Consider the following 22,342-nt stretch of genomic DNA (forward strand, 5'->3'; position numbering starts at 1 on the left):
GTGTGTGTAAGCAGCTCGGGTACATGCAGACGCCTTCTCTCTCCATCGGCCTTTCTAACCTTCAAAAGACCGTCTTCTCCACCTTCCCTCCCTCTCTGTCAGGCACGCACGCACACACTGCTGCTAAGGACAGTACAAGTAGAAATCCGCGGCGAGTTCCGGTAGAGACGCAACTGGTTGTTGGAACGTGATTGCGTAACAGCGTTCATCCATCCCCCCCATGAGCGACCGCATCACAAAATGGCCTCGCCACAATGCTGTTTGAAGGACTGTTTGAGATCAAATCTATTTTTCTATTAATAGATGCTGTCATCGACAGAGCTCTCCGCTGCCTCCTGTAGTTGGTGACAGTTGAATCCAGAGTGTTTCCTCTTGATTGAAGAGAATGACTCGCTCATGTGCAAAGCATAATTTAATGTGCATGACTTGGATCTCAGAGAAGAATCTTAGTGTTTTGTCATTTGTGTGCAGCTGTAATATGCTATAATATTTTTTATGAACAGTTTAATTGTTGATCTCATATAAGTGGGGTTTACACATTTTTGTTAATTGATTCCTATTCATCTAACTTGTTTAGTTTGGATTATGGTGCACGGTTTACCTCCGTTTTTCCAAAAGTTAACTTTGTAGGACATACAAGGACAATCTTTCACCAGCCAGCGAGTGTGACCCAGCTTTTAGCGTGAGGGAGGGGTCCTTTAAAAGGAGGACAAAGCCTTTGAGGGTGGGAGGTGGTTTCACCTTACATCTAATTTAAAATATCATGAACCATTTATAATGCGCTGTAAATACTACTGGAGTTTATGCATGATCAAGCTCACACTGATGCTCAGTTTTCTGAGTCTGACCTGCTGATTCTGATATTGACAGGTCTGTTTTTTATTCTACAGACTTTAAGACATAAAGGAACAAGAAGTCATCATATTCCTTGATTGTTGTTTTTCAATTTCAAAATGAACGCCAACTTAAAACTGGTTCTCAAACCTTTTTAGGCTCATTTTGCAGTTCCCAAACCACCTTCTTACTGAAGTACACACAAGCACAAAAAAACCAGTGCATCAGAAAAAGGCAACAATAATAGAAAATGGAAGAAAAAACTTAAAACCTACAAATCAAATGCAAAAGAAAATTCTGCCACCACAGGAAATGGAATCAAATGGCAAAAACAGCAGCAAGTATAAAACGCTGCAAACTGGCTTCACAAAATGGAAGTCTTCCAGACCATGAGGGGAGTATGATATAATATTACCAAAGTGAATACTGTAATTTTGTAAAAGACTTCATATTTGAAATGAAGAGCATAATACATGCTTTCTTTCTTCCTCCAACTTTCTTCTGGACATCCAGTTGAATTATGACATCCTGTCTTTACTGAGGTTCTGGTCCCATATGTTTTTGTGGTTGACTCCCCCTAGTGGTCTGGAGCACTTCCAATTTATGGGACAAGTTTACGATGTTTTAAACTTGGTGTTTTGCTATTTACAGCATTTTCCCCTTTTGCAACATTTTGCCTCTTATCACATTTTTAGTTTGCAGTGTTTTTTATTGCATTTGTTTTTTTATGTTTTTGTGTTTTGGAGTTTGCATCATTCAAGTGTTTAGTTAAGTAATAAGAATTAAAAAAAGTGACATAATGAGTATAAAATATATCAAGTTTCAGCTAGGTGCTGTAACTGTGTTGCACCTTGTCATATCACCATGGAAACGGCTTTGAATGAGTAGTGCGAGAGCAAGTTTGCATTGCAACACTGGACTTTACATTCCTGCTTTCAGTGTAGATATTAGGAAAGGACTTACCACATGTTGAAACTTTGTCTGAAGATAGCGTTTTGACCTTGGCTCCTCTACAGCCCTGCTACACATGCATCAGCTGCTCTTGTTCCTGAACCTGAGAAGGTCATCTATTGTATGAGCCAGGCATTTGTTTCACAAAATGTTGTGCATGGTTGGTATGTAACTTATTTTGCTGTTTTATAAATGGCAAATGGCTATTCTTTAACTTTTGTTTCTTGTTTTATCTCCACATCCTTCAAAGATGACAGGAAATCTTTTTATGTATGTGCTGCATATAATATCAATAACGCATCTAGCTGCTTCCACCAGTATAAAAAAATAAAAAAAATTTCCGAGGAAACAGAAAGTTGTTCCTTTGATGCAACTGATACTGCCCTAATTAAACTTAAATACTGACCAGTTTTTACTCTGTGTAATGATAATAATAGTGATAAATAATAATTGGATAAAAGTGTAGATATTTGCTATTAAGTCGACTCTGTTCTTTAACTAGAGTTATAACAGATGGGATTGGAATGAACCTACTGGTTTTTCTCTGGTTTTCTGCAGCGTGTCTACTACCTCTCCCTGGAGTTCTATATGGGTCGGACTCTGCAGAACACCATGGTGAACCTGGGCCTGGAGAACGCATGTGATGAGGCTACCTACCAGGTAAAGGAAATCACTGATTTCCAGCCATGTCTACCTGCATTTTGACAAGCATGTTCAAAACTAAACTTCAGCTTTGAGGAAAACTATCATCTATAAGAAGCGTCTGAGAAACACCCTAAATTCATAATGTTCTGTATTACGAGACAAACATTTAAGCACCTGACAGTTTTCTTCAGTCTTCTCTAAAGGCTGTAATCTTTCTGAACAGATGATGTTGAGATGTTTGCTACCTGAACCGTGTCAAACATTTACAGTAGCATAGAAAAGGATCATAACCAATGACTCTTTCCACTTTTTATCATGTTTGCAGCAATAACAAACCAACCTTGCACATACACACATTCACACATATCACAGTCTGACAGACTGTGCAGCATGCCATCATCATGGCATTGTTTAGAGCTGGAATAATCTTTAACACTGCCAATGATGATCCTGCAGTTGTTTTAACTTAGGGGTTTTCAACTCCAGTTTGCATCACCAGTGTCCTGAAACTTTTAGATGCATGTCTACTTCAACATACCTGAGTCACAATATGAGGGAGCAGGATTCTGGTGACTTTAACTGCACCAACGAGGTGATTGAGGTGTTTGACTGAAGTGTTGGACCAGGAATCTGGAGAGCCCATCAATGTTCTATCATGCCCAAATACAATGTTTATGACTATGACGCTGTTCTAATAAACTGTTTATAGACATGCCATAGTTCTTGAAACTAATGATTTCATTTCACTAGTCTTGAATGTAATAAGTTTTAAACTGAATGCTGTGCAACAGGGTCAACCACAGCTCATTACTAAGACAGGAAGTTCAGTCGTCTCCTCGCTCAGTTGCTCTCAGCAGGAACTTGTAGGCTTAGATATGAGCTCTCTGAGAGAACTCTGAGAGTCTTTGAGAATATGGACCCTGACATTTATGAAGATGGGACAAGAAGAAAGAAAGTCATAATATGAGCAGTTTGTTAAAAGCTGTATAAAAGTGGAAATCGGTTCACTAGTTCCATTGCAGCTTCTTAATTTCCCGTTTTAAACAGAAACAGTTTCCTTCTTTAGGTTATTGTTAACTGTAGGAACAAAACAGACACTTTTTAAGTCATATTCAGGAAGATCAGCTACCTGCTTTGACTTTTGATTGAGATAACAGGAAAAAAAGGAATGGGAAATACCCTCAGAAACCCCAAACAAGAGTCATTTTGTTGTTGTTTTTCTTTTAATGGTTGAGTAGTAAGATTCTGTATCTGAACCAGGAAGAGAAATGCAAACATGTTGGGATGAGACACATAACACCATGCAAATATGTTATAGATGAGGATAAATAAACAGAGGGGAGGTGCAGCAGATGGGGTGGAGTGGATGGCCAACGGCAGGGCTGTGAGCCATGAGCAAATGCAAGCTTTATCAAAAAGGAAGTTGGATTACACACGTGTGTTTTTGCAGAACTCTAGGAGTTCTGCAAAAACAGGTGCAGAACAGGTGCAGAACGCCAACAGGTGAGGCGCTCTGCTTCTCATTCTGCCTTCAGAAACCACTAAACTTTTAAGGGGCATTATTATGTAAAGCTAAATATTATGTCTTCACCAAAAACATAACTGGAGTGTTGCCTCGACTATTTCATGCATGTTTTAGAAATCCTTTAATCTCCATTTCAACCATTCACTGTGTAAATTCACTGGGTGGAACCAAATGGCTCACAGAGCAACCCTACCCCATGACTCCCTCACTTGACTCCTTCAGACTAGCCAACAGCAATTAGCAAATGCGTCTGCCAAGCTCTTTATAGGAGCTACTTCTTAGTGTAATACTGGTAAAAACACTGCTAAAGTGTTAATAGAGGAGCCATGTTGCGATTACTTCCTGAAGGCAGAGTTTCAGAAAGAGCTGGGGATCTTAAAGAGACAGAGGCCCAATTACAAGGTGTTCAATTACATAATAAAATTTTTTAAGTCACATTTGATGTATTTCTATAACAACTACATTTAATCTTCATTATCAACCATTTTCTTCTATCCTTCCTTGAGTCCTTTCTTTAATAGTTACTTGATTGTGCTACAAAATGGCACTTTGTTGCCGGAAAACGCACAGTACTGCCCCTTTAAAATGCATTCAAGGTTAATAGGTTTCTATACTGTCATCTCATAAACTAATCATGAATGTCAGGGCCCATATTCACAAAGAATTCTAAGGCTAAAAGTAGCTCCTTGTGACATAATATTAAGAAAAATCTTAGAATTTTACCTTGGTAAGATAAATGTTATTTGCAGTGCATTTTAGGCCTTAAGAAAGCTGCTGCAGTGAGGAGTCTAAGAATGTCTGAAAAAGGAAACGTGGTGTAAGGTCTGCCAGAAGAGCTGTAAAATGGATAGAGGTGTGCCATCAGCAGGCTCTTCTCCTCTGTCCTGTTTAATTTTCTCACACTTCCATTTTCTGTTTGTCATTTTGCCAGATAAAAACAAGCTTATAGAAGCAGCCAATCACAGTGAACTGCTGACAGCTGAGCCTCCAAATAAAATCAAACAGATAAAATGACTAGCATAGAGAGAAGCTGTGATAAATTACAAATGATGATGTAAATGAAGTGTTGATGCAGTCAAGTAATTTAATTCTGCTAACATTAATCATCATGACTCACTTCTTTTAATCAGTCTAGATTCTATGATTGGTTAATTTCTATCAAGTGATGATGGGGGCATTTTTTTTTTGTTGAGTGTTTTGTTTAGTGTATCAACCAATCACAGTCCCTAGAAGACAGCATATCCCCTAGCAACGGGTCAACCACACCTCCTCATTAAGAGGAAGTTGTCATCTCCTCGCTCAGTGAGTAGGACTCACTGGAAGGCTGAGTGAGGAGCACTGAGAGGACTCTGAGCATGTTTCTCTGGTGTTTCTTTGTTCAGTAGCTCCATGCAACATTAAAGCTGAATAGACCAGTGAGCCTGAAGTATCTTCTTGTTTACCATGTAGACCTGAACAATTCTTAGAGCTCTGTCTGGGTAATGGTGTCAGGGCAACACAGTACCTGGTTCTGCTGTAACAATGTGTTGTTCCTCAGCTGGGTCTGGACATGGAGGAACTGCAGGACATCGAGGAAGACGCCGGCCTAGGAAACGGAGGCCTGGGCCGCCTTGCTGGTGAGTGTTGGGTTAAATCCTGACGGACGTCTTCCAGCTCACAGACTCCTGCTTGTGTTCTCTGCAGCTTGTTTCCTGGACTCCATGGCCTCCCTGGGGCTTGCGGCTTATGGATATGGAATCCGTTATGAGTTCGGTATCTTCAATCAGAAAATCATCAATGGCTGGCAGGTATGGACCAAAGATGAATGATTCTTTTTTCATTCTTCTGGACCAGATGAAGAAGCATCACACTCAGCTTGTCAGAATTCATATTAAGCTTTGTAACATAACTAAATTCACATAAAACAATTCACATAAAACAACCCCCCAAACAAACCTCTTACATAAGAGGTTTGTTTTCATAATTGTTATATTTTTATATTTTTAAAAGTTCATGTTATTTCCTTTAATGACAGCTGATTTCTGTTTCTTAGAACTCAGTTTAGCATGCTTGTCCCATTATACAGGAATAAATCTGTTTCTCAGCAGTAATAGTTAGTTTTCATCTGTCCACTCTTCACGCTGTGACAGGAGATAAATAGTCACACTTGATTCCACAGACACACTGAATGTAAGAGGTTTTCAACCTTTGTAAGAAAAAGTTTTTAGTCCAGATTGTTTCTACATCATCTTTACTGGACATTTCTAGTTATTTACTTGATCAATATTTGGTTGAACAAATGTATGAACAAATTGAAACCAGAAATCTCACTTCATTTGCTCACATCTGAACTTCATTCACATCTCTGAAGAAAACCAGAGGGACATCCTCCAAACTGGTTTTCTTCTATCCTTCCTTGTGTCCTTTCTTCTTTCCTCCTCTCTCCTAACCTTCCTTTTGCTGTATCCTTACTCGTTTTAGACCTTCCTTCTGTCCTTAATGTGTTCTTCCTCTCTCGCATCCTTTATTCTCTCCTTTATTCTGTCCTATTTTCCTTCCATCCATGTGTCCTTTTCCTACTCTGTCCTTCCTTCCTTCCTTTTTTCATTTCAGTTTGAAGCATACTGCCTGTAACATATCGAGTGAACTTTTGAACCGGTAGTTTATATTTTGTGCTGGTAGTTTGTATTTTAAAGTGGTCATTAAGTAGAAAGAACTCCAGAGATTTGAGTTTGTGAAAGTCTGGAATATCCATGTGGAAATGAAGGGACCAGGATATGTGAGTGGGTTTAATGTTTCACTCACTGATCCAAAATTCTGTGGTGAGGTGTCCACTGGACCACTGTAGCGCGTGAAAGGCAGCATGAAGACATATCAGCAGTGAGTGTGCAGCAGTAACAGCTCGTGGTGTTTCCTGACTCCCTATCCACAGGTAGAGGAAGCGGACGACTGGCTGCGCTACGGGAACCCCTGGGAGAAGGCTCGCCCGGAGTACATGCGTCCGGTCCACTTCTACGGCAGGGTGGAACATACATGTGAAGGAGTGAAATGGGTCGACACACAGGTTGGTTGGTGCAGACACAAAAGTCACACAAGTTCTGGATAAAAACTGCTCCATTTGTTTTTCTTCAGAAAAAGAGAAAAAGTTGAATCTGTTGTTTGTGATTTAGGATTATGAACTGGGCTACAGTCGGTATCCATTCCCAGATAGTTTATTTTGGGCATCATGTTTCTAACATCTGAACTGACTTTAAGGTTTGACAGAAATAACTGGAAACACACCAAGACAGTGTCCTGCTGGGATCTAAACCAAATCCTGGTATACTGATTCTGCTTCCACAAACAAAGAATTTCAGTGTACTTTTGTTTCATGTGATGCTGATATTTCTGGAGTATCATCATCTCACCCAAAAAGAAACTTCATTAGAAAGAGCCCTTTCAAATCCATGGCTCTGGTTGCATTGAAATAAAAGAAAGAAAAAAAAAACTTCTCCACAATAAGATATGCTTTTTATATCCAGACATTTATAAATGCCAGACTTTTAACTTTTCTGCCAGAAGGACATGGAATAGCTCAGATAAGATGTTGGACTTGCTCACCTTCACCCTCATGCAGTGATGGACAAATGTTTCTAACATACACAAAAGCCTCTGGACTATTGAAGGACAAATGCCAAACCTATACCGGTAACACTTTATTTGAAGGGGTGTGCATAAGACTGACATGACACTGTCATAAACATGACATAACACCTGTCATGAACATAAAGAAGTCTTTATGAATGTTTATGACAGTTGTCATGAAGTGTCATTCGGTAAATGACACTTTTAATGCAAAGTTGCTCTAAAAGTTGCATTGAAAGTCCATTAAAAATGCCAACTTTGCATTAAATTATCATAATTTACTAAATCATGGAAACGGCTACCCCACACAGTAAAGCATTAACAATGGCATCAACAGTTCAACTGATTTTTCTTTAGTCTGCGATATAAAATAATTGCATTAGATCAACTACACTATGCTATTATTCAAACTGATTTTTTTAATATTGTGTAATAAATTCCTGAGGGTGAGACACAACCTCCTGGCTCTGATGGCTGTGAATTCCCACAGAATAACAGAGTTTCAGCTCCATACATCTTGATGGCTCAATTGTGTTGTTAATCAGTACAGTGTTGATAATAATGGGCCTGACATAGAATATCTTATCAGCAAACACACCTGACCTTAACACCATATGCTTTAACAAAGCTTCATTGTCAGGTGTTATTTAGCAGGTCAGGTGAAACATTAGCATATTTTTCTGATTCAGCTGCCTGGCTTTACATTTTAGTGATGTATCTAATGTACATTAGATGTATCTAATGTTCTATTCCAAAGTCTTGGAATAGAACTTTGTCCTATTTCAAGACAAAGTTGTTTGAATGTTTGCAAATTTAAAACTTATTCCTTGAAACCACTTACATTTACAAGTGTATAGTTTTCCTTGCTTATGACTGGGTTTAACTTAAAGAACAGACTCCATAGGAGAGAATCAACAACTAATTTTGAAAAGAATTTCATGGGGCTTAATAAAAACACCCAAATTATTATTATTATTATTATTTGGGAATTATTATTACATAAAATTGTATTTCAAAGCACCATCACAACAGTTCTGCTTAACAGTTTGAATCTTGGAGATGTGACACATGGGTTTATGGGAGGATTGTCCCTTTACTCAGAATTGGTGTATAAATACAAATTCAGTGGTAATTCAGATCTAATTGTAGAAAGATCATGTTAAACCTTTTCTCACTGTGATCCCAGATGACTCCCTAAGATCACTGCAGAGAGCAACAGAATAGCCAGAGTAATGGTTTCTGTTGTTGTTTCCTCCCAGGTAGTTCTGGCTCTGCCCTATGACACCCCGGTTCCTGGCTACAGGAACAACATCGTTAACACCATGAGACTCTGGTCCGCCAAGGCTCCCTGTGAATTTAACCTCAAAGACTGTAAGCATTGTTTGCATTAATGCAGAGGTTCCATAACATGCTGAAAGCCTGCTCAGTGAAACATCTGAGGATATGTGGCCGGTACTGAGAGGAAAACACTGACCTGCTCTGCTACTGCCCCACAGTTAATGTTGGTGGTTACATCCAAGCTGTCCTGGATAGAAACCTGGCTGAGAACATCTCCAGGGTTCTGTACCCCAACGACAATGTGAGTCATTTTATTGTTTCTCGGACACAACCCAGCAACCCCTTTTCATTGTACGTTAAAAGCATGACATTGCTGCAGGGATGCACAATATATCGGCACTAACATGGGTGTCAGCCAATGTTAGTCATTTTTAGCATATCATATTGGTCCAGTAAATAAAACTGAACTGATATTAACCCCCTAACTGTTGTCCTCAAAGTACTTGCATATTATCCACTGGGTCCTCATGACAGCTTTAAATTTTCTGAGGTTTATAACAGTAAGGGAAAGTTGATTTGATATGATTGTGGATCAGTGCTGCCCCCAGTGGCCTAATGTCATTAAATATTTCAGTCATATTACCAACACTTGATTCAGAAAGAATCAATAACTGTAAATTCAAAGCAGGTTTGTTAGCACAGTATATGGGATGTTCATTTATATATGCTGCTATATATTTTTCATGAAAGAGAAAATAATGTGATCATAACAGCTCTGTGTTGGTTGCTCAGTTTTTTGAGGGGAAGGAGCTGCGTCTGAAGCAGGAGTACTTTGTTGTAGCAGCGACTCTTCAAGACATCATCCGGCGATTCAAAGCCTCCAAGTTTGGCTCCACAGAGTTTGTGCGATTAGACCTGTCTAAGATGCCAGACAAGGTGACGGCCTCATCACATTCTCACATCCATCCTTGTTTATCCATTACCTTTTGAGATATTCCACTTACAATATAGATACAATATAGATATTGTATTGTTCTTGGTCCTAATGCTGCTTTTTCTTTGTGAACTACATGGATAAATCTTAACCATTCCGTATGTTTCATTTGGGATCATCAAGCATATTTAGCTCCACATGCTGTCAGATGTGACATTCACATTTGATGTGGTCCATAATTATCTGTCCTCTTGTGGTTTGGTTGTGTGTTGTGTGTGTAGGTGGCCATCCAGCTGAACGACACCCACCCTGCTCTCGCTATTCCTGAGCTGATGAGGATCCTTGTGGATATTGAGAAACTTGAGTGGGAGAAGGTAGATGCCATTAAGGGGATGTTCTGACACTAAATTTCAAACTGGAAAAGTTCTTGATACTTGATTAGAGTTCTGTCTAATAATGAACTTAAAATATAATCAATTCCAGCATGATCATTTAAATGCCTTAATTATTTAGGGGTAGAAAAATCTAATATAAAGATGTGGGTATGACATAAACAGTAACATAGTGGGAAGATGACACTCTTCTCTCAACATACCATTTTAGACGAGTTTTAAACTTCCAGCAGCAGCTGCTCACTATTTTGATTCTGAGGTATGATTGCTATGTGAGATACTGCAGGGAGGGATGAGGAGCTCAGTGTTTGTGTGTGCAGCACTTTTAAGTGAAGTTGTGTTCTGCCCTGGGAAAAAGGAAATAGTTCACTTTGTTTGAACTTTGAGGCAAATCAGTAAATGTAAGGATGTATATTTTAATATAATTTTTTATCAAAGCATTATTTATTTTGACAACTCTATTGCAGGATAATTTCCATTGGTTTTACAAATCATGAGTTAATTCCACAGCTTATAGGCTTATTGGATCTGTATCATTTTATCAGTTTATTCTGTTGTGGAGTCATTTGGCTGCTTCACAACAATTCTGTATTTCTACCAGGTTAAGGTCAGCAGTATAACTGGGCCTTTGCAGCACTGGTTCAACTATACTGCTGGAGATTTGTTGTTGTGCTTCAGTATTGCCTTATTACACGACCCTATATGTACAAAATGTTTCACACGTGGATACAAGAACCTGACTTGGCACAGATGATACCATCTGTACCAAAATAAGTTCTCATTTTCAATTTTGGCTTCAGATTTTGCTACATATTACTTTAAAGTTGCATGACCATAGTAAAAAACATATGATGTGACATGAAGTTCACCCAAGTTATGAAAATGGGTAACATTTTATCACAATAATTGATTAAAAAGCTCAAAAACGGCAGCCGTTTTGAAAAATGGCCATCATCCTGGAATTCAAGTGGCTAATGTAAAATGAAAAACATACGATCTGAGAGGTCACGCATAATAACTGTTATACTTGTATCCTCAGTTGGATACACTGAAAACCCAAAATCACTAAAATCAGTGAATGCTACATGAAATTCTGAAATTCCTCCAGAAATCTTGTTTTGTTTGATGCAACTTTGAACCGTATATTCATGCTGTTGTCTCTTGAAGCGTCTTCCTTAAACCTTTCCGTATAAGCCGTACAATTTTAGCCTTCCTGACTGCTCTGTCATACTGTCATGGTTTGCAGGCTTGGGACATTGTGATTCGCACTTGTGCCTACACCAACCACACGGTCCTGCCTGAAGCTCTGGAGCGCTGGCCTGTCGACTTGTTCCAGAACCTGCTACCTCGACACTTGGAGATTATTTATGAGATAAACAGGAGACATCTGGAGGTACTGGGGGAGGCGCAGATGTAGTAGGACTTTAAAAATTAGTGATCCTGGGGTGTTGTGGTGGCAGAGGGGTGAAGCACAACCCACATATGGGTTGTGAAGCATACAACCCATATGTGGGTTGTGCTTCACCCCTCTGGCTGGGATTCGAAGCTGTCGCAGGTTCAAATCCCAGCCTGGTGACCTTTGCCGGATGTCTTCCCCCTTCTCTCATTACCCACTTTCCCGTCAATTCACTATCAAATAAAGGTCACTAAACCCACTAAAACCTAAAAAAAAATTGTGATCCCAGTCTTTTACTAAACGAAATGCCTACAGTATACTTAACTGTTATTTGAGGCTGATTTCTTTAGCACCAAAAGCCAGACCAAGCTACCTTCAGAACAAAAAGTATTTTCTTTTTAGTTATACAGTGCCATTTCATAATAAATATAATCTCAAGGCACTTAACAAAAAAAGTAAATTCAATCCAGACATACAGATTAAAAGTTTGTTACATCCATGCCAATTGATTCTAGTAATCAAACAATGCAGTCAAGTTCAGTTTATTGCTCAAATAGGTTAAAACAGTTTTGTAAGTAAACGCCAAGGATTGCATCGAGCCTCTGACTTGCAGAACCAGCACTGAGCCAAGGCTCAGACTTGGCTCAGTGTGACCAGGCATCTGCCATCACTGACCGGGGCAGATGCACAGAGCATACACAAAAAAGATGCAGAAGCACTGATCCAGGAGTACTTTCAACGTTAAAAAGAAGATCAGATAGCAGTAGCAGCTCCTTTAGCGGCTTCATCTTGGACGAGTCAAGACAGAAGTCATCCTGCTATTAATGCAGAAACAGAGGAAAGTAGAGCATACATAAGAGTGTGACATGAGACGACACCCTGCATGGTCAGGTGTTGACACCAGCACTCATTATAGACTGCAGTCCATAGGTGACACACTCTCAGCACCAAAATAAAGTGTTAAGTAGAAACTTAACACTTTGTTATTGCAGTCCTTTTCCACAGAAAAGGACTGCAATAAATAAATCCATATTCACACCCTTCTACTGACCTCTATTGGGTCCTGTTCCATATAGAAATGGAACATAAAAAAAACAATCTTGATTGGTAATTTTGGATTTTTGGATCTTGTCTTTACAAAATCAGGTTACAAAATGGATCTGGTTATAACTTTTGGCAGAGGTTAATGCAGAGTGATATAAAATCTCTATTCTTCTTCCCCTGTAGCGCATCTCTACCGTCTACCCTGGAGATCATGACCGTCTGCGCCGAATGTCTTTGATCGAGGAGGGAAACGTGAAGAAAATCAACATGGCTCACCTGTGCATTGTGGGGTCTCACGCCGTCAATGGAGTGGCCCGCATCCATTCAGAAATCATCAAAAACACTGTGTGAGTAACAAAACCTGAGTCCATCTTCCTCTGTAATTATCAAGTCTTTGAATTTGATGAACAGTGATGACCAAAGTTTAGACAGTGCAACGGTTGTGGTTGAATATTTTTTTTCAAATGTATTCAAAATACAACTTTTTATATTTTTTCAAATGACTTTTATTTGTAAACGCATCAAATGAATAAAAAGAGAAGGATTATATTGATAATTTTTCATATTCTGTACTTTGTATCACTGGTGATCCTGCCGTGGTTTGTGTTTATTCCAGCTTCCACCTACTTTTAGAGAACTGGCCACAGATTGTCAGTGATGTTAAGATCTGATATTTGTGACAATCTTCTCCATCATGTTGGAAAAATACGGATCATCAGATTGTTCCTGGATTATTTGTAGATGTTGTTCTTGGAGGATCCCACTATTGGAGTTGTGAATCAGGCCACTCCCTCAGATAAGAAGCAACTCTGAACTGTTCGTTATTCAATCTGAACTGGTGTTGGAATGACACAGGATTTGTGAACTTTTCTTCTCTGACAAGTGATATCCAGACTTCTCTAACAACTACAAAGATGATTCGTCAGACAAACTAAAAACCTGACCAGTCTTCTGCTGTCTATCTTTGTACTTTGTACTGGATTTCAGTCTTTCCTTGGTAGATTCTTAGACAGAAGTTAGTCGCTGCCTTTCTTGTTAAAAGGCTGTTTTCCAAAAGAGCCAGTGTGCCTGGAGAGAACCCCATATGCACAAGTGGAATATGCAGAAACTCCATGCAGAAAGACCTACTGCTGCAGTTCAGTGCAAGATTTATTCACCCTCATGGGACAATTATCTTCAGACCTTCTTCTGTGTTGAAACAAAGTGATGATGGCTGCATGATTTAGGAAACAACTATGGCTAACACAAGAAAACTGATTTCAAGCACATCTTTTGTATCCAATTAGACTGAATAAGCTTCATCTGGCCTGATGACATGTCAGATGTCAAATTGAGCCATGGACTTTTGGCCATGGCTCAATTTTTTTTTCTTTTCTTAATGTTTTGACCTTATTTACAAAGAAACACATCTGAGTGTGGTTGGACCTCTTCTCCAGGTTCAAGGACTTCTACGACTTGGATCCTCAGAAATTCCAGAACAAGACCAATGGGATCACACCCAGGCGATGGCTGGTCATGTGCAACCCGGGCCTGGCTGAGGTCATTGCTGAGGTGTGTGCTGATGATCTCTCAGGATTATATGGAAAGTCATTTTAGTTTTATATTTGAGTAATTTACCTAAAAAAATAATCGAATTCTAAATCAAAGCCTTTTGGCTAACAATTGGTTATTTTCTTCCACAAAACTTATATTGAAATATGAATAATAATGAAGAGTTGACAGAGTGACAGCATAATGTTTTTAAAGGATGAACGAACTGTGCGTGAGTTGACCCCAGCTGTTGCTTTATCTTGGGAAGGTGTTCCGTCTTTGTAGACCAATGACATGATGATGATCTGTATCATCTGTTAGAGAACTACAGGAATTTCCTTCTTCAGTTCGACTCATAAAGTTCTTTACATGTGCCTATATCTTTGAGTTAATTTTTTTTTTTTTGGTAAGGTAATTTTATTTATATAGCACATTTTCAGCAACAAGGCAATTCAAAGTGTGAACCTTTCTCAGGAAATCTATCTCTGTATTGGTTTTATAATTTTATGATTAATATTTTGAATGAGTTTTTATTGGTTTTACTTTAGTTAAGGTTTTTATTGTAGTTCTGTCGTACTTTGAGATTTACGTGTAAAGTGCATTATAATTAAAATCGTTTTATGTTACCGTGTTATTATTTAAATTTTTTTGACTCACTCTCTGACCTGCTTAACTTCCAGAGGATCGGTGAGGATTACATCCGTGACCTGGACCAGCTCAAGAAGCTTTTGGATTTTGTGAATGATGACGCCTTCATTAGAGATGTTGCAAAAATCAAACAAGTAATTGCTGAATAATTAAATCAGGGTTTATTAAATTTATTCTGTTTGGTTTTTACATTGTGTCTGTCTGCTTGAACCTTAAGGAGAACAAGCTGAAGTTTGCTGCCCACCTGGAGGAGCACTACAAGGTGAAGATCAACCCCAACTCCATGTTTGATGTGCAGGTGAAGAGGATCCATGAGTACAAAAGGCAGCTGCTCAACTGTCTGCACATCATCACATTCTACAACCGTAAGCTGTGCAGAAATGAATGTAGGTTTGTTATTTGAGGAGAAAAAATTTTAATGTTAATGGTGTTTTTTTTCAATCAGGTATTAAAAACGAGCCCAATAAGTTATGGACCCCTAGGACTATCATGATTGGAGGAAAGGTGAGCAGCTCTGTTCTTTTCTCTGAAATATACTTGCATGATAGTTGCAGAAGATTAGTAATTAAACATAATCAGTGTCTGTCCCCACTACATGCAGGTCAGGTCCCCTGTCTATAACCCCGTCCCCTCAGAAACCTGAAGCCTTTACTCCAGTTTTGATACCTTCAGTTATAGTCAGCACTGTTAGATATTGATATGTTTCAGTTTTCCCATCACTATGTAAAAAATAATTTCATGGACAAGTAAGATTTGTACTGTGTTAAATCTTACTTGGTCTGAACTGGTTTGCTGCATTTTTCAGTTGCATATCTGAGCAGATGGTGCCTCCCTAATTGGCCTAGTTAAAACCAAATGCTGTATAGAAAGACACATGACATTTTAAAGAAAGTTTATTCCAATTTAATGTCAGACATTGAGAATAAAATGGCTGTATGTCTTTTAGTCAATACTTGTAAATCCCTGCTTTCTGTTCTACTATACATATTTAATATATGATCATTTCCTAAATATAGGCTATGAGACTGCCTGCTAGCCTACACCAAGCTAAGCTAAATGTCTCTGTAGATCATTTTTAACTAACCAATATTACTGGCTTCATTTCAAAGTTTTGAACCTTTTTCAGGAACATATTACTGTACAGTTGAGCACAGAATAGTTGATCAGTTTTATCTGTCTGACCTGTTGTGATGCTTTGTCTTTATTGTTTTCCATAATTTTTGGTTGCTATGTTTCCAGGCAGCTCCAGGCTACCACACTGCAAAAATGATCATCAGGCTGATCACAGCCATCGGGGATGTTGTCAATAATGACCCTGTGGTGGGTGACCGCCTTAAGGTCATCTTCCTGGAGAACTACAGAGTCACTCTGGCTGAAAAGGGTAATTAATAAGTGGTGCTTTAAAATATAGAAATCCATATCTGTTATTTAGTTGGCAGCTGCAGTACACAGACTGGTCCTGTCTGTGTTGTCTGGCTCCTGTGGAAGCCAGAGTTAACTACAGTGTGTTCCATACGTTTCAGTCATTCCCGCTGCGGACCTATCAGAGCAGATCTCCACAGCTGGCACTGAGGCCTCTGGCACTGGGAACATGAAGTTCATGCTGAACGGCGCCCTCACCATCGGCACCATGGATGGAGCCAATGTGGAGATGGCAGAGGAGGCTGGAGAGGAAAATCTCTTCATCTTTGGCATGAGGGTGGAAGATGTGGAGGCAATGGACAAGAAGGGGTGAGTCTCAGCAGGGTCTGTTACCTTGAATAAATATGACATCTGGTCATAAAAAAACGGGTATCCTTGAAGTTTTTATTTATACTTGGAGTTTTATTCTCCTGTCTTTGGAAATACAGTAATAGATCAATCTAATCTATATTTATTTTCTCCAACAATCTGGACTCTGTTTGGATGCTTTATGATTGACATGTTTGTGTTTCTTTTGTTTCCATATCTGAATATTGATGTCTTGTCAGATGACATGCCATGACCTTTTGGTTTGCTTTGTCTGTGTCTTGTCCTCAGCTATGATGCCATCTGTTACTACAACCGTATCCCTGAGCTGAAGCAGGCCATGGACCAGATATCTGCAGGCTTCTTCAGCCCTGGAGAGCCTGAGCTTTTCAAAGACCTGGTCAACATGCTGATGCACCATGACAGGTAATGTGGAAAATCTGTGGAAGTTGTTGGTCACACGGCTACTTTTGTTGAATGTTATCAGCAATGTGAAATGGCATGAAATGATCATCTAAAATCATGACGAACATTTGAATAATTTGGCCCACTTCATGACTCTCAGTGGTTGCTTGTGCTGCAGGTTCAAAGTGTTTGCAGACTATGAAGACTACATCAAATGCCAGGAGAAGGTCAACGCACTCTACAAGGTCAGTGGGTCAACACTTAAAGAAATGTCTTCACTAGGGCTGGACCGACCGCAATTATAGATCAAAGCAGAGTCTTGCGTAAAAATGGTCCAGTCAAAGTCTAGATCCAAACTCAATTGGGAATCTGTGGAAAGGCCTAAAAATTTATATTTGTAGATATTCTGTCTAATGTGAAGGACTTCTTGTATTTCTGTTAAATAACACTCACACACAGAGTAAGTGTTGTTTTTGATGTCTCCCTCCTCTCTGTTTACCAGAACCCTAAGGAGTGGACCAAGAAGGTGATCCATAACATCGCTGGCTGTGGAAAATTCTCCAGTGACCGCACCATCTCCCAGTACGCAAGAGAGATCTGGGGGATGGAACCCAGTTTGGAGAAGATTGCTGCCCCAGATGACCCTCGCTAAAGCGCTACAGCTGCTTCTATCCTCCACTGTAGCTTGCCATGTGCTTAGCCTCCCCCCACACCCAGCCCCCACCCTGTAGCCTCCTCACTTTGCACTGTGGCATTGCTTCCTGACAGGATGAGTCTGTCCAGCCTCAATGGTTCCTGTTTTCTCTCTTCACTGGAAGAACATCTTACTAGACAGGGAGAGACTTAGTTTTTAACTTTGAAGTGATTTCAGTAAGATGATAGAAACTTTGCTAACTTGAGTTGTTGAAAATATCCTCTATCTGTTGTTATTATTATTACAACAGGAACAGTAAAGACTTTCTTCCCTTTTCGGTGTTTTTGGTTAAACACAGGGATGTTTTGACCTGGATTCCCACATTCCTCCACTGAAAGCCAGCAGATTAACCTCAACACTTTTCTTCCAAACATGTTATGTCTTGTTGTAGACCAAGGAAGGGAGGGAAAGGTCAAAGGGCATCCCAGTCACATGACATTACAGTGACTGGATGGCTTTAAAGGAAGCCATTTTTCCATATTTGCAGCATGTCCATGTTTATGTGAGGACTTCATATTAAATAAATATTGACTGTTCAGTGTTTTCTGGTGTTAGCTGAATGTAACCATTTCTCTGTAATGATATGAATATATAACTATAGAGGAGAGCTTTACTGTATTTAGGTTGTGATCTCATCAGCATGTTTGTGTGGCTCATTCATGTTGTCTTCCTAAAAGTGATCTGTTATAAAATAAAACTGCCTTGTTTAACAGTTTTCCTTTGGAAGATGTGTGTATTATCTACTGTTGGTGTGTGTGTGTGTGTGTGTATGTGTGAAACGGCACACTGTACTGTAACTTCATTCTGTTGTACCTTTGCAGCTTCCACTTGTCTGTCTGCTGCAAAATGGCTAAACAATCAGAAATCTGTTTTGTTTTAATAAATGATGAAACTTGGAGGACTAGTGGACTCACATTTCAACACTAGGCTACTGATTTTTGTGAAACTCCTGAAATTAAATCAAAACATGGAAGATTTCAAAAGTAAAGTAAAGCCAAATATTTCAGGATCTCAGTCAGGCTAATCTGACTTCTGGAGAGCGTGTAGCTTTGACCCAACGATGGGATGTTACCGAATCTGATATCTGATCAGTTTTCACATGGGTTAAATTAGTTTAAATATGTAAAACATTTTATAAATTCAAAAATAACTAAATAATAGAAAGTTGTCTTGATTTGCTTTCTGAAATTTGAACCAATTTACAAGTTGGAGAATCCTACTACATTTTCATCTCTTTATCAATCTCTGTTAGCTTTTCTAGAGATGTTTTTTTTTTAATGAATTTCTATGTCTGGAAAAATCTGCAAAATTTTATATCAAACAGGAATAAATTTGTTCATAAACAGACATAATTAGACGCTGTACTTCAACACTGTCGATCCTTTACCATGAAGCTCATAGAGATTGTCTTCTCACCTGTTTAAAAGAAATATTTCTCTTTGCTCACTTGTGCCAATGTAACCTGAAATACTGATCGACTCACATACACAGAGAGCTTGTTCACATCAACCACATTTAACAATCAGGTGCTGAAGGTGAGTCCTGCTGGTTCTTTTTAGGCAGCAGTACCAGTCTTACCTTCTAACATAATCATCCAGACAGGAGCAGGAGAGGAAGAGAGAAGTAGGAGACACAGAAAACAAAACCTCTCCAGAACCACAGTGATCAAGACAACTCAGATCTGTTGATGATGCTCTTGAATCTCCCTTTAATAAAACAGAACCTGTAGCTGATGCTGGCCTCAGTCAAACAATTGAAAGAGAAACTGCTTCTTAGACACTATGATTTCATCTTTTATTCTTTTACTGTCTGAGTTTTTATTAGTTTTCTTTCTTTTTCCTTAAAAAAAATATATATATTTATATTATTTTTTTTGCATTGCTGTATTCCTACAGAAATTGCATTGTTGTATAAACAACATTTTGGATTAATTAAAACAGTCAAGATGCACTTTTTCACTGCTCAGAATATTAATAACTGTTGGTTTTTAAACTGAATTTTGTTCAGTTCAGTTTATTCACAGCACAAAGCTAAACCAAAGTACTCACTTTGGTTGAAGATAGTAACACAAAAATCATCAGAAGACAGAAAATAAATTAAAAATTACCCTTAAAACTCTTTACAATGTGGACTTGAGGATAAAATAGTTGATCAATCATCAGAATAGAGATTACTAATGATTTTTACCATATTTTCCCATCATTCTGGGGAAAAAGGTATTAATCAAATCATGACATCACATCATATTCCCTCTTTGGTTTCCAGGATCTTCACTTTGCTTTAAATCTTTGTCTTTAGTCCTACCCACATGTGGATGACTGAGAGTCACAGCCTGTCCCCACCTTCAGACCCCACGCTCAGATTAAAGGCTCATTCCGCCCTGCAGGATCTCTTGCTTCCCTCCACCTGATCTCCATGGAGATGGACTGCCATGCTTATGGTAAGACTTATCTCTTTCATTTCATTTCCATAGGATAATGCATTTAAGATAAATTTCACATTATTCATAGTCTACAAAATGTTGAGCAACAGACTGCTTATGGATCATAAACACAGGATTTAACTTCATATCAATTTATTCGTAGCATAATAATAAACAACACTAAACTATGCAGGTATATTTCCAAACTGTTTCAGAATAATTTTTACCAGTTTCACCTGGTAGTGCATTACAAGATTATTCATCAGCAAATATTAAATGATGATTAATATCATAACATCAGGAGTGTTTTGGAGTGTTGACCAGGTGTGTGTGTGTGACTGTTTTACACACTGACAATAAAAATCATTTCATTAGAAGTTTAATGCGTCACTCTGCTGATGTTGTGAGAACGAATCTGCTCTTTCAGCCTGTATTAACGAAACCAATAAATTAACATAACTCACACTGTTAAATTTTTTAAACAATTTCTAGGTGCTTTATATTGAAAATAAAAAGACAGTGGCCAGTTTTTATTTTGGGACTCAGTCAATAAAAAAATATCTCTAGATATTAGAGTGATTAAAAAAAATCTAATTAATTGCAGGCTTTGGAATTAAAGAATCATAATTCATCACACTTAGCTAATAGCTATTTAAATTCAGTTCAGTTTTATTCCACTGCTGAATCAATAAACAGAAATATGTTCATCAATGTTTACAGTGGAAAGTGGAATTTGTAGTTTTGTTTGCATGCAGGGGTTCGTCCAACCTTCAACAAACAGATGTACCTATAATGAAAATGTCTAACATAAGTAAAGTTGCAGTTTTACTCTTCATATATTTCTAAATCATCCAACTATGATAAGAAAATATTATTTTGTAATAATGGTGCAGTCATTACAGACACTGCATTTTATTAGAAATGTGAGATTACAGGTTTCCTTTCTTCTCGGTCTGAATGCTGCATAATTACCCAAAAGGCAAAATAAAAAAACAGAAATCATTCTGCAATAAAAGCATGATAACATAGCAACACTGGCCTGATCATCTTAAACTCTGTTTTCTCATCTTGTCATCGTCACCACATATATCAGATTTGAAATGTTGTGGCTTTGTGGTAACATTTACTTATAAAATCTACCCTCACATATGCCGTTATTCTTATGATCATGTTGATCATCTCTCCATCCATCACTGTGGTTCATAGCTTCATGGCTTCATGGTGTTCTGCACCGGCCATGGATCATAGATCAGGCCAGTCTATCTATATTATATTATATTTACACTGAACATTTTATTTTTATAACCACCTTTGTACACCTGTAAATACATATTTATACCCTGTATAGCACTTTTGGATAGATGCAAACTACATTTCGTCCCTTGTACTTGTGACGGTGCAATGACAATAAAGTTGAATTCTATTCTATCATTTATTTACACTTGAACATCTGAGGTTTACATATTCAAACATTAATTCAGATGTTATATTTTTACACTCTTCAGTAGGATGAAATGCATTAACTTTTTTTTAGTCTATTATAAAAAAGAATATTCTTTAGCAATTAACTAATGAGAATTGATGGGTGAATGTATAATGGCTGATTCACTCAGCTGCCTGGTACCCTGTCTGGTTGTTTTTTCTTGTATCCTAGAGCTAGACTCCATAGATGTCCCTCCTCTCACCCCAACCAGTAAGGAAGTCCTGAGCAAGGCTGTTCAGGCCAGTTTCTCTGGTTTTGCCCAGGAGATTATCAACCACCACTTTCCACAGGGTAAACTTTCTACAACCTCAACTTGGTTTATTTCTGGGTTGTTCTATTTAAATTGATTTGTATTAAGACATTATGTACCTCATGTATCTACATGTCTAGATCCAAGCTTGTGGTCAGAATGGGAGGTGAGCCACTGGTTGGACTGGTGCCAGGCTGAGTTCGGCCTCCATGGCTCAGAGCTGAGGGGTCTGCAGGGCAGCCAGCTGTGTGGGCTGGACAGGGAGGCCTTTCTGGGCCTGATGGCCGACTGCACTGCAGGAGAGATCCTGTGGGAGCACCTGGAGACCCTGAGGGGGGGTAAACAGTTCTCAACTCAACACATCCAGCTGTTCACCAACAGCTGGGCTGCATGTTCATACAAATATAAATGACTGATTCTGATTCCCACTGCAATGACAGGACTGCAATCTTATCATTGAAATGACAAGATTTGTCACAACAAACACATGATGATGTTTTCCCTTCTCCCATCTTGATAACATATAGCATATATAATAGACAGACAGACAGACAGACAGACAGACAGACAGACAGACAGA

At 38.6% G+C, this 22,342-nt stretch overlaps 2 protein-coding genes across 4 annotated transcripts in view; both read left to right on the forward strand.

Annotated features, from left to right (window-relative positions):
* Positions 1-18,503, forward strand: part of LOC103148893 (glycogen phosphorylase, muscle associated) — a 19,129-nt gene extending 626 nt beyond the window's left edge. The window contains exons 2-20 of the mRNA XM_007567874.2: positions 2,344-2,445; positions 5,493-5,571; positions 5,639-5,742; positions 6,867-6,998; positions 8,818-8,929; positions 9,055-9,137; positions 9,629-9,772; positions 10,052-10,144; positions 11,409-11,555; positions 12,786-12,949; positions 14,039-14,153; positions 14,813-14,914; positions 14,998-15,145; positions 15,226-15,284; positions 16,020-16,161; positions 16,304-16,511; positions 16,800-16,934; positions 17,092-17,158; positions 17,416-18,503. Of these exons, the coding sequence (XP_007567936.1) occupies positions 2,344-2,445; positions 5,493-5,571; positions 5,639-5,742; positions 6,867-6,998; positions 8,818-8,929; positions 9,055-9,137; positions 9,629-9,772; positions 10,052-10,144; positions 11,409-11,555; positions 12,786-12,949; positions 14,039-14,153; positions 14,813-14,914; positions 14,998-15,145; positions 15,226-15,284; positions 16,020-16,161; positions 16,304-16,511; positions 16,800-16,934; positions 17,092-17,158; positions 17,416-17,565 (2,286 nt within the window). The 3' untranslated portion in view covers positions 17,566-18,503. The remainder of the gene's footprint in view (positions 1-2,343; positions 2,446-5,492; positions 5,572-5,638; positions 5,743-6,866; positions 6,999-8,817; positions 8,930-9,054; positions 9,138-9,628; positions 9,773-10,051; positions 10,145-11,408; positions 11,556-12,785; positions 12,950-14,038; positions 14,154-14,812; positions 14,915-14,997; positions 15,146-15,225; positions 15,285-16,019; positions 16,162-16,303; positions 16,512-16,799; positions 16,935-17,091; positions 17,159-17,415) is intronic.
* Positions 18,504-19,701: 1,198 nt separating this feature from the next.
* The window catches only part of LOC103148894 (protein c-ets-1-A-like), a 6,838-nt gene continuing 4,197 nt past the window's right edge, over positions 19,702-22,342 (forward strand). For all 3 annotated transcript variants that reach the window (XM_007567875.2, XM_016679540.1, XM_007567876.2), the window contains exons 1-3: positions 19,702-20,047; positions 21,684-21,803; positions 21,903-22,100. In XM_007567875.2, coding sequence (XP_007567937.1) covers positions 20,023-20,047; positions 21,684-21,803; positions 21,903-22,100 — 343 coding nt within the window. In that variant the 5' untranslated portion in view covers positions 19,702-20,022. The remainder of the gene's footprint in view (positions 20,048-21,683; positions 21,804-21,902; positions 22,101-22,342) is intronic.

This window comes from Poecilia formosa, unplaced genomic scaffold (genome assembly GCF_000485575.1).
Source record: "Poecilia formosa unplaced genomic scaffold, Poecilia_formosa-5.1.2 Scaffold214, whole genome shotgun sequence".
Classification (NCBI taxonomy): domain Eukaryota; kingdom Metazoa; phylum Chordata; class Actinopteri; order Cyprinodontiformes; family Poeciliidae; genus Poecilia; species Poecilia formosa.